The 16,796-nt window shown below is 39.8% G+C and overlaps 1 protein-coding gene across 1 annotated transcript in view; it reads left to right on the plus strand.

Annotated features, from left to right (window-relative positions):
- The window catches only part of LOC126278948 (cGMP-dependent 3',5'-cyclic phosphodiesterase-like), a 231,020-nt gene extending 223,444 nt beyond the window's left edge, over window positions 1-7,576 (plus strand). The window contains exon 14 of the mRNA XM_049979225.1: window positions 5,827-7,576. Within this exon, the coding sequence (XP_049835182.1) occupies window positions 5,827-6,010 (184 nt within the window). The 3' untranslated portion in view covers window positions 6,011-7,576. The remainder of the gene's footprint in view (window positions 1-5,826) is intronic.
- The last annotated feature ends 9,220 nt before the right edge of the window (window positions 7,577-16,796 follow it).

Raw genomic sequence — 16,796 nt, forward strand, 5'->3', positions numbered from 1 at the left:
ATGGAAGATGTTGATTTAGAAACTAGGCAACGAATGTGGTTCCAACAGGATGGAGCAGCTCCCCATTATGCTAAAAATGTGCAGAACATTTTTAATTTACGGTACCCTGGTCGGTGGATAGGACACAGCGGACCAATTCAGTGGCCTCCACATTCACCAGAACTAACATCTCCTGATTATTTCTTGTTGGGTTATTTAAAAAAATATTGTTTATAAAAGACAGCCCTCAACCCGAAACGATATGGAGCAACGCATTTGAAGAGCGTGTGCAGCCATACCACGGGATGTGCTGCTCAAAATTGTGGACAACTTTCGCAGACGATTGACTATATGCATTGAAGCAAATGGGGAGAATTTTGAACAATCTCTTCATGGCTAATTTAATTAATTAAGCACCCCAAATTGTGAGAGGCAAGGGGCTCACTTTAATGAAGCACTCCATGGGAACATCATTCTACTACATCTATGTCGTCGTTCCTGGGTTACGCTAAAAGTGGGATACGGTATATTTTGTACAAAAATAGTTTAATTTGACATAATGAAAGTATTGGTGCGCATTTTTTATCGATTTGATGCGTCCTTTTCAAATCATTCTAAATAAATCGGAGTTCTTCACCAATTTTAATTTTTCTTGATTTCAGCTCCATCTGTCAATGGTTTTGAAAAAAATGTTTCAGACAAAACTTAATTACTTTTTTATGGAGAATCCAAATCTGCAATAAAAAATGGGGTTTTCCATTTCAGATTTAAAAGTTGCCCCCTGCCCCACCCAAGGGTGCGGGGGCCGGGGTTCTCGTGTAGTATCAGTTGATGTCCCCCTTTCAGTTTACGGACTTGTCTTACCCACTATTTTTACCAGATGTATAGTTTTCGAGATAATCTCATCTGAAACTTCAGATGGACCACCCTGTATGTCACTCGCAAGAGCATGAAGCAGTATGAAGATGACATGAAATGTCGTGTGATGAGGGCCTCCCGTCGGGTAGACCGTTCATCTGGCTGGTGCAAGTCTTTCGATTTGACGCCACTTCGGCGACTTGCGCGTCGATGGGGATGAAATGATGATGATTAGGACAACACAACACCCAGTCCCTGAGCGGAGAAAATCTCCGACCCAGCCGGGAATTGAACCCAGTATGAAGATAAATCTCTTTAAACTGAATGCTATGTAAGTGAGGAAAATGGGAGACAATGATCAAATTACAGTGTAAAGATGTACAATGTGCAGATTAAGATCATTAGTTTCAGTTGTTTACTAAATTATATTAAAGCTGTTGTAGTTTTTGTTTAGTTATGTCATGTTCCATAGATTATTTTACCGATTATTTTATCGATATGATGTGGAACAAGTCAGATTGCAAGATATATACATGAATAGTGCTAATATTAATATTACTGAAATTTTTTGTTCTACATATGCAACTACATTTAGAGGTACAATTTTTTCCCCCATTGCTGAAACAGAAACTCATCCATGAAGTAGGAGTTGTCCAAAAGAAATGATTTTAAGCTAGATGTAAAACTTGATCTGCTACCTGCCAGACACTTTATGTTGTTTGGCAAAAATGATCAAAGATCTTTGTTGCTGAATAATGTACCCCTTTTTGAGCAACTGACAGCTTCAATAGCGGATAGGAAAGGTCATTTTCCCTCTAGTGTTGTATGTATGAACATCACTGTTCTTTGCAAATTGAGATGGATTACTTGTAACGAATTTCATTAGTGAATATATGTGCTCTGATGGTGCAGTTAAAAATCTTAACTCCTTGAAAAGGTGCCTACAAGACGCAAGTCTTCACTCAGCAATGTCTCCAATTCTGCATATTTGAAAACATTCTCTCTTCCACAACTATGCCAGTCTACGACATTAAAATCACAATTCTTGGGGTGTTGAAATCACTCACTACACTTTCTTTCACTAATAGCGTCCTTACCATATGTACTTGAGAGCATGTGATTGAGACTCAGCTGCTGTTGTCTTCATATTGAAACAAAACAGTAATACCTCCTGCAAATGAAGAGAATTAGGCTCATAAACAGACATTTTCAATCAAGAAAAAACCTTGTGATGCAGACAAAAATTGATTAATGTTTGAATGCGTTTATGTTGACCAAGATCCAAGTTAACTGCCTGACGTCTGTGATCTGTTTCTTCCGACCGCTACTTACCGTTGTCACCACCCATCGGCAAACGGCAGAAGAAAAGTTTTACACTTTGTATATGCTTCACTAGTGGCACTTCTGTTTGCTCTAAACCACTTACAGCAGAAGGAATAAATCCAAAATTTATGCACGAAAGCTTCCTTGAAATTTGAGCATATTAATTCTTGAGCTAGTCCAATTGAAGTTGCTTCAAGAAACTGGCTCTCAAAACCATGAATCTGAAAGTAAAGACATTTCACTGACACATGGATGAATATTCATGCTGGTTTTTTTTTTTTAATTTTGTTTTGCTTTAGGGTGCAAACAAACAGTTGTTTTAAACACCCGAATCAAAACTATCAAACATGAAATACGAGAGAAGAGTTAAACAACTATACACCAGTCCCAGTTGAAATAAGAGAAGATAGCTAAAAACAGGCACTTGCAGAAAGGGTTAAAAAAGACACCGTACAGAAATGGAGGTCCAAAATTAAAAATTAAGTGGTTTTCACTATATTGCTTTGGCGGGTAAAAAATAAAACGCAGTCGACAGCCCGTGTGTCATTTGCTAAAACAGCCAATAACTCAGATGGGAAATCCAAGCAGGAACGTAAACGATTAAAAACATGGGCATTCCATCAGGAAGTGGCAGACAGTTAAAACTTGGATGCAATGTGTATGAAGTGGTGAGGTAGTGCCACCTATCAAATGAAGGTGGCTAAAATGGCAGTACCCAATATGCAGCCTAGTTAAAATGACATCTTCCCAGCAGATGTGGCTGCATGATGAAGATAACCTGCAGCAATTTCTTGACTACCTTAACAGTGTATTTGAATTACTGGTTGAATCAATGATGATTTTCACAACATTGAAGTTGTGGGAGTAACAACTGCGAGCATCAATCCAGAACTCCCATCTTGTCAAAGTGGGAGATGGAGTTAAGGAATGTCTGCAACTAATAACTGTAATTCTGCAGTGTGACAGGGCTTTCAAAAATACCTTTTTGATATACCCAACCAGTTTTCCAGCATCACTGAATTTGCTGTGAATCACTTTTGCTACTATGTGTAAGATGTGAGCTAAACTAGTCACATGCGAAGTTTTACTGTATAGTGAACTGGCAGTTTTCACCATGTAAGGTGCTGCACCCATTATGAAGAGTAGCTTAATGCTTTCAGGCCATAAGGAATGCAGGCTTTCTCGGCAAATTTTGGTGATGAAGTCATCTCGGATTATCAGCCAAGTCAAGACGCCATTCTGTGGCAACGTTTCAAGAAGTTTCCAGTTTGTCATCTTCAAGTGAAGTGTCAAGTTTGTTCCAGTTTGTATCTTTCTAGGCACTTGACTTCAGGCTCCTATGACTCATCTGCAATGGCTGAGCCAGTCATGTACCTCCGTAAAGAGGGTGGGGGGGGGGGGGGGGGGTTCATGGATGGTGGTGAGGGGACTACTGGAGTGTTGGAAGGTCCTGGTATCTCGTCCTGCTTCTGCCTGTCTGTTCCATCCACTGATTTCACCTTGTTCACATCATAGTACTACTGATATGTGGATGACACATTCATGGTGTGGCCGCATGATGAAGAAAACCTGCAGGAATTTCTTTCTTAACTTAACAGCATACAAGAGAACATAAATTCACCATGTAATTAGAAGAAAGTGGATGTCTGCCTTTCCTTGATATTCTGATAAGGAAAAAAACTTGATGTCATGCTGGGATATTCTGTCTATAGAAAACAGACATGAAGGGAGCTGTTCGTAAACACCAATAGCTGCCACCATCCAGCGCAACGCAACTGTGTGCTCACCACCCTTGTGCTATGGCACAAGCCATGTGTGACAGGGAGAGTCTACACACCAGGTTGCAGCATGAGGGAAACCTTTTGCAAGAATGGCTACTCAGAGACAAAGATAAAATGAACTCTCCAGCCAAGCAAGAAGAAGAAAGTAGATGATCCAGAAGAAGATGTAAAGTGTCTGGTGTTCCTTCTATATGCTGGGATGCCCACAGCCAAGATTGCCAAGATATTGGAGAACAACATTAAAACCATTTTCCACTCATCGACTAAAACTGTAAAACATACTTGGCTCAATGACAGACGAAGTAGGACTATGGACACCTGGAGTCCACAGTATCAGTTGTGAATGTGGCAAGCAACATAACGGTCAGTTGCAACAGTGCATTTCACTGCAGTGATCAGAACATATGATATCTGTTCATCTCAGTCAAATGGACAAATCTAAAATGGCAGATCACAGAGTCAATGAAGGTGGAAAAGTTTACATTTTCTAAATGTTCTCAGTTCATAATAAACTTTTCACCTGGACTGTCTTCTTCCAAAGTCCCCACGATGACATTTGCCATATTTCTTCCCATAGGGTCAGTTGATAGCCATATTTTTTTATTTGCAACCCATTGTCTGATTTGTTTGCATTGTGCTGTCTTAAAGTGGAAGAATTAGGAAGACATTTGGCTGTCAATTTTTCTAAGAATTTGTGAAATTTTGGATGGTTCAGTTTACTTAAGGGAATATCAGCATGAAGTTCTTAACAGGATGGTGAATAAAATTGGTGGGATTCTCCTACAAGCATTTGCTGCAGTATTTTTCCATTTTCAATCTGTTGTATTCCATATTTTGTGTTTTCCACGTCCGATAAACTGTGAATGTTAAATGCCTTCCCCACAATTAGTATTGTATCTCGTTTACAGTACAATATTTTGCCATCAGTCAAAAATACTTTCTCAGCTTATTGAGGCACAAATTGGTGTCATTTTATGTGAATACTGTCACTTTAGACATTTTTTTCTGAACTATACTGCATGTTCCAACTTCAACAAGACTGAATAACACAATGAGACACTTGTCTACAGTCCAGAGTCCAAAATGCTTTAAATAACTACCTGCTCATAGACTAACAATAGGCTACACAAAATTGCTGTTGCATAAGGGTGAATTCCACATTGTGAATTAAAATGAAATAAGGGAGGAAGGTAGATATTTGACATTTTCCAAGAAACAAACTGAGATGCACAGTTCTGAGCAATGTAAGATGGAAGAAAGAAATTGCATGAGAAAAATTCTTTACTTCTTGAAAGAGAAAAAATATACAAATATAACCATTTACTCACTAAAATATGCTCCACCAGGGAGGAACATCCAGATTTGCATAAATGTAAGTACCAAAAAGTATATGCCATATCACAAAAATCCTAGGCCTATATATTCTAAAGGAGTTTTGCATATTCCAGCCTTAGAGGATAATGCACCAATTTCTTGAAATAATATCTCAGTTTTCGTTACTTATGTCACTCCCAAGCAAGCCTGACAGTATTTACCAGAAATTATCATACAATTCTTATCACATTTCCATTGTCCTTGTGTGTCCTCAAACTTTTTGTATGTAACTGGAACATAATAACATTTTTGCAGGAGTAACAAAGATGATGAAATGTCATATAATTGAGGAACAGTTTCTTAACATAAATTGTCTTATAGTCACTGTGTAATCTATAAAGAATGGACTTAATATGTTTATTTCATTCATATTTCCTTCTCACTCATAACAAAGAAGATAGAAATTTACTGAAGTTGAAAGACTGTTTTGAGGTGGCCCATAATATTGGCTTCACCTTGAAAAATGTAACATATGTAAGTTAGCAGTATTAATCTTTTCTTTTAATTTTAGGCTCTTATCAACTCTGTTCCCTGAAGCTAAATGTTTGTATGATGCCAGCTGGACAAACAAACTGTATTGGATGCGTGCATCTCAGGTGTTTGTTGACCAAAGGCTGAAAGGACAAACTTCAATGGAAATCCTCAGAGACCCAGACCTTGTTGCAAGTGTTCTTCGTAACTCTCCTCCAAAGTAATTTGATGCACATTGTAGGAATTTGCGTGAAGATGCAATTCCTTTTACTTATTAATTGGTTCAAATATACATATGTACCTGTAATTAACTGTAGCAATACTTTTGTTTTCATGACATGAAACTGCATAAAAGAATGTCTACTGCAATGCCAAAAACTTAACGTCGTTGTTGATGTCTGTGTGTAGTTGCTCACTTAACAATTGTGATAATATCTCAGTACAAATATTAAGTCATTGTTGATGATATAGTATATAATGTTAACGGCAATAAAGAAGTGGTGCTGACCATTTTATTTAGGTGTAGAAATGCAGAAAAAAATCTGCTGATACTTCAGTAAAGTGAATTTCATTTTTATGAGTTTATATTTAAGAATTTATAGAAATATTTGTACATAAATTTATCTTTCAATTACGTATTTTTAGAAGTTATTATTTATTGATTCTAGTTTTTACTAGTTCTGCTGTTATTACTAATAACAAATTTGTTGTCAGATATTTTTAATGTGATGTTATAAAGTATTGGCAACAGTTTTGAGTAATAGTTTGTTGTTTGTCAACAACTGATTATCTTCTGATGATGTGCATTTCTTCAAAGGTCTTAATTACTGGTTAACTATATCATTTTAATTGATTATTTCAAAGAGATAGAAAGTCTGGGCAATGGATACCATTCCCAGTACTACCAACAGGACCACGTTATATAGAACTAGCTAGCTTCCAAAATAATAGTTTCATTCCACATCAGTGGGAGGGAAGATTGAAATATGTTCAGATAACTTGAAAACTGGGTTGTGTGAGGTGGGAGGAGGAAGGTATGGAGACAAGTCACTCGTACCTTAGGTTGACATATACAGGCAAAGTGGAGGAAAGAAAATTCAGTATAAAGAGTTAGGTGACAAAGAAAGCACTGCCTAAAATTCAGTTCACAGGAAGAGAAAATGAAAACAGAAAGAATAATTTAATTAAAGAAGAGAAATGGAAAAGGAGAAACTAATGTAACAAATGAAGGTGCATCAGGCCTTTTTGGGAGTATTTATTAAGTTGGCCAGAGGAAAAATGTTTGTCTGGGATTTTAACAATTTTTAAATTGAATTTTTACTTTTATATAACTGAGTATTTCTTACCATAAGAAATTTGGAATTTTTGTTGTATGGTCTTTCTGACAGGTATCAACAATACAATTAAACTGTTTGGACAGTTGGATGATGAATGTAGGCTGCTGTATGGTACCAAAATCTGAACACTAGCATGTTGTATCCAATATCATACTTGTGCAATTCTCTGCTCAGAGTATACCATAATTTAAGAATTAAGTGCCAGCTTTTTCTGTAAAACACTTATTAGGCTTTTGAATATTAATGTGCCAACCTCACTACTAGAAGTTTATATTGTTGAATTATTACTCATTCCTATTGTATCTACTGGATGTTGTCTGCACTCAAAGCACCAATGTTTTTATATAAAAATTATGCACATATGTTTACATAGATGTAATTGCTCGCCAACAGCCTAAGAATCAGTATGTGATATAAAGACTTCAGGACAAGAAATATAATATTCGCAAATGATATTGTCTCAGTTTATTTTTAGTGACATTTATATAAATTTTTGTAAATTTTATTTACATTCCCTCTGCAAACATGCCTTCACCCTAGTCAGATTATGCTCCCATATTTTATTTACTCAGGCTTGTCTGACATTTGGCATTACCCCCAAAGGCCTCACACTTAAAGTTCCCACCTCTGGCTGCAATCCTTCTTTCCATCAGTCCTTATACCAGTTCCAAACTGCACAATCCATAGCCCTCACCCGCCTAATCCTTCACCTATACAGCGACTCGGCTAATGAACACACCCATCAACTCCTATCCCAAATCAAAGTCCTCAATCTTTCCTCTCCCACATCCACGCCGGCTGTTCATAGCATCCTCCTACAGGCCAACTGCAAACTAGAACAGCATGCCACCCTCCACCTCAAAAAACTATCCAATCTCCTGGTTTCCCACATCCGGAAAGGCAACTCACTCACCCTCCACAACCTTTCCAACAAACCTCAACCTCCTCTTATTGCACACAGACCCAGTCTCTCCCATCTACTCAATCTCCCACTTACAGCTCCACTCCCCCCAACACCACAAAATTCTAGTCAACACAATCTGGAACCACAACACCCCAATTCAGTAGTTAACCTTTCCTCCAAACCTCTCTCCCAATCCGAAACCTCTGTCCTAACCAAAGGCCTCACCTTCAGCCCCACTCCCAGGTTCAACCAAACTGCCCTTGTCAAAGATTTACTGTCCTACACTCATAGTCTCTGCTGGAAATATCACTTTGCCATGAAGAAAAATAATCCTGATCCCACTCCTAATGATCCAACTTCCCAAGACACTATCCAAATCGAACCCAGCCTGGAACAGTACCGTCCTACATCACAGCGGGACCCACCTCCTCTTCCTCAAAATCACCCTCTCCAAACCTTCCAGGAATTTCTCACTTCCAGCCTTGCCTCTCAATCTTTCTTGAAAAACCTTAATCCTACTCCCAACATCACCACAGCCGAAGCCCAGGCTATCCGTGATCTGAAAGCTGACCGATCCTCATCATTCTTCCGGCTGACAAGGGTTCCACGACCGTGGTACTTGGTCGTCGGGAGTATGTGGCTGAGGGACTGCGTCAGCTTTCAAACAACTCTACATACAAAGTTTGCCAAGGTAATCCCATTCCTGATGTCCAGGCGGAGCTTCAAGGAATCCTCAGAACCTTAGGCCCCCTACAAAACCTTTCACCTGACTCCATCAAACTCCTGACCCCACCGACACCTCGCACTCCTACCTTCTGCCTAATTCCTAAAATTCACAAACACAAACATCCCGACCGCCCCATTGTAGCTGGTTACCAAGCCCCCACAGAACGTATCTCTGCCTACGTAGATCAACACCTTCAACCCATTACATGCAGTCTCCCATCCTTCATCAAAGACAGCAACCACTTTTTCGGATGCCTGGAATCCTTACCCAGTGTGTTACCCTCAGAAACCATCCTTGTAACCATTGATGCCACTTCCCTATACACAAATATCCCACACGTCCAGGGCCTTGCTGCAATGGAGCACTTCCTTTCACGCCGATCACCTGCCACCCTACCTAAAACCTCTTTCCTCGTCACTTTAGCCAGCTTCATCCTGACCCACAACTTCTTCATTTTTGAAGGCCAGACATACCAAAAATTAAAGGGAACAGCCATGGGCACCAGGATGGCCCCCTCGTATGCCAACCTATTTATGGGTCGCTTAGAGGAAGCCTTCTTGGTTACCCAAGCCTGCCAACCAAAGTTTGGTACAGATTTATTGACGACATCTTCATGATCTGGACTCACAGTGAAGAACAACTCCTGAATTTCCTCTCCAACCTCAACTCCTTTGGTTCCATCAGATTCACCTGGTCCTACTCCAAATCCCATGCCATTTTCCTTGACGTTGACCTCCATCTGTCCAATGGCCAGCTTCACACATCTGTCCACATCAAACTCACCAACAAGCAACAGTACCTCTATTATGACAGCTGCCACCCATTCCATATCAAACGGTCCCTTCCCTACAGCCTAGGCCTTCGTGGCAAACGAATCTGCTCCAGTCCTGAATCCCTGGACCATTACACCAACAACCTGAAAACAGCTTTCGCATCCCGGAACTACCCTCCCGAACTGGTACAGAAGTAAATAACCAGAGCCACTTCCTCATCCCCTCAAACCCAGAACCTCTCGCAGAAGAACCCCAAAAGTGCCCCACTTGTGACAGGATACTTCCCGGGACTGGATCAGACTCTGAATGTGGCTCTCCAGCAGGGATACGACTTCCTGAAATCCTGCCCCGAAATGAGATCCATCCTTCATGAAATCCTCCCCACTCCACCAAGAGTGTCTTTCCGCCGTCCACCTAACCTTTGTAACCTCTTGGTTCATCCCTATGAAATCCCCAAACCACCTTCCCTACCCTCTGGCTCCTACCCTTGTAACCGCCCCAGGTGTAAAACCTGTCCTATGCACCCTCCGACCACCACCTACTCCAGTCCTGTAACCCGGAAGGTGTACACGATCAAAGGAAGAACCACGTGTGAAAGCACCCACGTGATTTACCAACTGACCTGCCTACACTGTGACGCTTTCTATGTGGGAATGACCAACCACAAACTGTCCATTCGCATGAACGGACACAGGCAGACAGTGTTTGTTGGTAATGAGGATCACCCTGTGGCTAAACATGCCTTGGTGCACGGCGAGCACATCTTGGTACAGTGTTACACCGTCTGGGTTCTCTGGATACTTCCCACCAACACCAACCTATCCGAACTCCAGAGATGGGAACTTTCCCTTCAATATATCCTCTCTTCTCGATATCCGCCAGGTCTCAACCTCCGCTAATTTCAAGTTGCCGCCGCTCATACCTCACCTGTGTTTCAACAACTTCTTTGCCTCTGTACTTCCGCCTCGACTGACATCTCTGCCCGAACTCTTTGGCTTTACAAATGTCTGCTTGTGTCTGTGTATGTGCGGATGGATATGTGTGTGTGTGTGTGTGCGAGTGTACACCTGTCCTTTTTTCCCCCCTATGGGAAGTCTTTCCGCTCCCGGGATTGGAATGACTCCTTACCCTCTCCCTTAAAACCCACATCCTTTCGTCTTTCCCTCTCCTTCCCTCTTTCCTGAAGAAGCAACCGTCGGTTGTGAAAGCTAGAAATTCCGTGTGTGTGTTTGTGTGTTTTATTTATTGTGCCTATCTACTGGCGCTTTCCCGCTTGGTAAGTCTTGGAATCTTTGTTTTTAATATAATTTATTATTTTACGTATTCAACATGAAAACCAGGATTAAAATAATTACAGAATCTGAGATAGAAGAATACTTCCTTTACTGTTGCGAAAACAATATTAACAGCAAGTAAATTAATGGACACAGAAATTAAAATAAAGTTGAATTTCAACTACTCAAAACTTTTCACATAATTCTGTGAACACAAGGAAGTGTATTAGTAACAGAATGAATAAACAAATAAATAAATAATTTAGAAGAAAAGGAAAAAAATAACAAATTTCTCCAAATCTTGATTGATAAGGGAAGTGGGATGTGAGAAAGAAGTCACAAAATAATAATGGGCCAACAGCTGTCATTCAAATTCCAGACTGCTAATAATGTGTTACCAAGGACTGATAGTTAAAAAACTCGAAGTGTGGAAAGATATAGTATCCTAAAAACAACAGAAACGAGGAGGAAAAAAAGGGGGGGGGGGGGGGGGGGGGAGAGAATGAGACTGACAGAATGAGAGAGGAGGTATGTGTATTATACTGTGGTGGAGGGTACTTAGTCCACCACAGCCACTTCCCACTTTGCTTTTTCAGTCATGAATAGCTAGCTTACAGGAAGAACAGTTGCTGGTAAACCTCTGTGTGAATTCAATACTCTCTGATTTCACCTTCATTGTCTTTCTGTAATAATCTCAGGATTTCAACAGTAAACCACACTGTTATGCAGAATGCGGCATCTGCCACTGGAGTTGACTGATCATCTCTGTGCTGTTTTCGTGATTACCAACTAAATCTCCAGTGGAACACACTACTGTTATTTGATCTTCTCTATTCCTCTACTGAGCCTATTTGCTACAGATCCTCAAGTAAGAAAGATACTGAAATATTGGTTGACCAGTGTTTTCTAAGCTTTCTCCTTTGTGGGTAGAGTACACTTTATGAGAATTATTCCAGTGAATCTCAGTTTGGCATTTGCTTTAACTGCGATTTGTTTTATAATTCCACTTCAAATTTATCTGTGCGCATACTCAGAGGCATTCTACAAATTTGACTGCTTCAGTGAGTGTTCTGCATTATGTCATGCAGTAATTGGTCTTTCTGCCTATTTATGCACACTATGTTGAATTTATGTTGAGTGTCAGCTGCTAATAGCTGCACCAACAAACAGCCCTCTTCAGGTAGACCTGAATTTTGCGTCTATTTTCTAGTGTTTTGACCTTCCTGTATGCATCGTCATTAACCATGAAAAGACCCACGGGCTGTCTGACATTATCCTCTAGATCATTTATATGTTTTGTGGAAAGTAATGGTTCTAAATGCGGCCATGCGGAACTATATTGAATACCTTCTGGAAGCCAAGGAACATTCCATCAACCTGAGTACTGGTATCTCCTGCTTTCTGGGTCTTGGACAAACAGAGCATGCACACAGCAGTTGTTTTGGGAACCTATGTTGATTGCTAAAGAGGTTTTTGGCTTCTAGAAATATCATAATATGCAAGCATAAGACATGTTCCAAAATGCTACAACAGACCGACATCATGGATATAGGCCTGTGGTTTTGTACGTCTATTTGGTGACACTTCTGGAAAATGAGAATGATTTGTGTTTTGTTTTTCCCAATCACTAGAAATGCTTTGCTCCTCCTGTGACCAACAATACACTGTTAGCAGAAGAGGAGCAAGTTGTTTTAAATACTCTGTTGAATCATATTGGTATCCCATCAGGTCTAATGGCCTTTCCATTGTTGGGCAGTTTCACTTGCTTTTGCACCCAATAGTCAGTTGTTTCAATATCTGTCAATTGACGTTTAGGCAAGAATTTAAACGAGGAACTACAGTATGATCTTTCTCAGTCATGCAGTTTTGGAAAAAGATGTTTAATATTTCAGCCTTCTCTCTGTTATACTGCATTTCATTGTCACAACAGTCACAGTGTGTCTGGATAGATGGCTTCGATCTGTTTACTGATTTTATGTAAGATTTTAGGATTTTCTGTCAAGCCGGCAAATAGAATTTTACTTGCAAATTCATTGAATGCTTCACACATAGTTCTCATTATGCTAACTTCGGTTTAGTTCAGTTTTTGTTTGTCTGTGAGGCTGTGGCTATGTTTAAATTTGCAGTGAAATTCCCTTTCAAATTCATTGAATGCTTCACACATAGTTCTCATTATGCTAACTTCGGTTTAGTTCAGTTTTTGTTTGTCTGTGAGGCTGTGGCTATGTTTAAATTTGCAGTGAAATTCTCTTTGCTTGCATAGCAGCTTTCTAACATGGCTGTCAAACTATGATGGGTCTTTTGTATACCTCACAGTTTTGCACGGTATGTACCTGTCTAAGGTGTATTGTACAATATACTTGTACATTGCTGCTCAACATTTTCAGTGCTGGAGATGAATTTTTCATGTTAACTGCTCAGGTAATCTAACATCTGTTTCCTGATTTTATGTAATCAGAAATATCTTCCTATCTCTCTTTACATTTCTATTTACAGCTGTATTCAGTGATCCTGTAATGGCCTTGTGATCAGTGATTCCCTCTCCTACACTAACCAAGTTGAAATGTTCAGGCCTGTTGGTGAACAGATCCAATATTTTCACGAGTCTGTTCTCTGATTAGCTGCTCAAATTAATTTTTGGATAAGGGAGAACAACGTCACATGATTCCCTGTCCCAACTACCATCCTGAATCACTTAGGTGTCCTAGTCTACAGTCGGTAATTTGAAATCTCCACCTAATACTATAACATGACCAGGAGATTTACTTGAAATAATCTTGTAGTTTTCTCTCAAATGCTCTATCTGCCACTGCTGCTCGAGGGTCAGGGAATCTATCAAAGCATCAGACGACCATGTTTGAACCATCTTTAACACGTATCTTCACCATCATTATTTCACAGTCAGAATCTGTACTAACATCATTAGATTAATGTACATTTTACAGCTATGAACATGCCTCCACCAATGGCATTCAATGTATCTTTGTGGTATACATTCCCATAGGAATTGAGAATTTCATTGCTACTAAAGTATGGTTTCAGCCAGCTTCCTGCCTCTAGTACAATGCGGACCTTGTTACTGCTACTGCTGCTTTTTGCTACATTTCAAATTCAGTTCACACAAAACAAATGCACTAACATTTATACAAAAACTTAGAATAAGTTTGTATACACTAGTCCACCCATGAACCATGGACCTTGCCGCTGGTGGGGAGCCTTGCGTGCCTCAGCAATACAGATAGCCGCACTGTAGGTGCAACCACAGCGGAGGGATCTCTGTTGAGAGGCCAGACAAACATGTGGTTCCTGAAGGGGGACAGCAGCCTTTTCAGTACTTGCAGGGGCAACAGTCTGGATGATTGACTGATCTGGCCTTCTAACACTAACCAAAACGACTTTGCTGTGCTGGAACTGCGAACGGCTGAAAGCAATGGGAACTACAGCCGTAATTTTTCCTGAAGGCATGCAGCCTCACTGTATGTTAAATGATGATGGTGTCCTCTTGGGTAAAATATTTCGGAGTTAAAATAGTCCCCTATTCATATCTCCGGGCGGGGACTACTCAGGAGGACATTGTTATCAGGAGAAAGAAAACTGGCATTCTGTGGATTGGAGTGTGGAATGTCAGATCCCCTAATTGGGTAGGTAGATTAGAAAATTTAAAAAGGGAAATGGATAGGTTAAAGTTAGATATAGTGGGAATTAGTGAAGTTCGGTGGCAGGGAGAATAAGACTTCTGGTCAGGTGAATACAGGGTTATAAATACAAAATCAAGTAGGGGTAATTCAGGAGTAGGTGTAGTAATGAATAAAAGAATAGGAGTGCGGGTAAGCTACTATGAACAGCGTAGTGAACGCATTATTGTAGCCAAAATAGACACGAAGCCCACGCCTACCACAGTAATACAAATTTATATGCCAACCAGCTCCGCAGACGACGAAGATATTGAATAAATGTATGATGATATAAAAGAAATTATGCAGATAGTGAATGGAGACTAAAATTTATTAGTTGTATGGTACTGGAAAAGCTGTAGGCGAATATGGAATGGGGATAAGGGATGAAAGAGGAAGCTGCCTGGTAGAATTTTGCACAGAGCATACCTTAACCATAGCTAACACTTGATTTAAAAATCATGAAAGAAGGTTGTACACATGGAAGAGGCCTGGAGACACTGCAAGGTTTCAGATAGATAATGTAATGGTAAGACAGAGATTTAGGAACCAAGTTTTAAATTGTAAGTCATTTCCAGGTGAGATGTAGACTCCAACAACAATCTATAGGTTATGAACTGTAGATTAAAACTGCGAAAAGATGGGAATTTAAGGAGATATGATCTGGATAAACTGAAAGAACCAGAGGGTGCAGAGAGTTTCAGAGGGAACAATTGACAAGATGGGGGAAAGAAATACAGTAGGAGAAGAATGGGTAGCTTTGAAACATGAAATTGTAAAGGCAGCAGAGGATCAAGTAGGTAAAAAGACAAGGGCTAGTAGAAATCATTCGGTAACAGAAGAGATATTGAATTTAATTTATGAATATAAAAATGCAGTAAATGAAGCAAGCAAAAAGGAATACAAACGCCTCAAAAATGAGATCGACAGCAAGTGCAAAAGGGCTAGGCAGGGATGAGTAGAGGACAAATGTAAGGATGTCGAGGCATATATCCCTAGGAGTAAGATAGATACTGCCTACAGGAAAATTAAAGACCTTTGGAGAAAGGAGAACCACCTGTATGAATATCAAGAGCTCAGATGGAGAACCAATTCTAAGTAAAGAAGGGAAAGCAGAAGCATGGAAGGAGTATATAGAGAGTCTATATAAGGGTGATGTTGAGTGCGATATTATGGAAATGGAACAGGAAATAGATGAAGATGAAGTGAGAGGTGTGGTACTGCGAGAAGAATTTGAAAGAGCACTGAAAGACCTAAGTCAAAACAAGGCCCCGGGAGCAGACAACATTCCATTAGAACTACTGATAGCCTTGGGAGAGCCAGCCCTGACAAAACTACCATCTGAGCAAGATGTATGAGACAGGCGAAATACCCTCAGACTTCAAGAAGAATATAATAATTCCAATCCCAAAGAAAGCAAGTGTTGACAGGTGTGAAAATTAGCGAACTATCAGTTTAATAAGTCACGGCTGCAAAATACGACCACGAATTCTTTACTGCCGAATGGAAAAACTGGTAGAAGCCGACCTCAGGGATGAGCAGTTTGGATTCTGTAGAAATATTGGAACACGTGAGGGCAATACTGTCTCTACAACTTATCTTAGAAGATAGAGTAAGGAAAGCCACACATTCATTTCTAGCATTTGTAGACTTAGAGAGGGGTTTTAACAATGTTGAATGTCTTTCAAATTTTGAAGGTGACAGAGGAGCAAAAGGCTATTTACAATTTGTACAAAAACCAGATGGCAGTTTTGAGCGGCATGAAAGGGTAGAAGTGGTTGGGAAGGGAGTGAGACAGGGTTGTAGCCTATCCCCAATGTTATTCAATCTGTATAGTGAGCAAGCAGTAAAGGAAACAAAAGAAAAAATTGGAGTTGGAATTAAAATCCATGGAGAAGAAATAAAAGCTTCGAGGTTTGCTGATGATATTGTAGTTCTGTCAGAGACAGCAGAAGCCCTCAAAGAGCAGTTGAATGGAATGGGCAGTGTCTTGAAAGGAGGCTATAAGATGAACAGCAACAAAAGCGAAATGATAATAGAATGTAGTCTAATCAAAACAAGATGGTGCTGAGGGAATTAGATTTGGAAATCACTTAAAGTAGTTGATGAGTTTTCCTATTTGGGGAGCAAAATAACTGATGATGGTCAAAGTAGGTAGGAATAAAATGTAGACTGGCAATGGCAAGCAAAGCATTTTTGAAGAAGAGAAATTTGTTAACATCGATTATAGATTTAAGTATCAGGAAGTCTTATCTGAAAGTATTTGTATGGAGTGTAGTCATGTATGGAAGTGAAATGTGGACGATAAACAGTTTAGACAA

Source organism: Schistocerca gregaria, chromosome 6, assembly GCF_023897955.1.
Source record: "Schistocerca gregaria isolate iqSchGreg1 chromosome 6, iqSchGreg1.2, whole genome shotgun sequence".
Classification (NCBI taxonomy): Eukaryota; Metazoa; Arthropoda; class Insecta; order Orthoptera; family Acrididae; genus Schistocerca; species Schistocerca gregaria.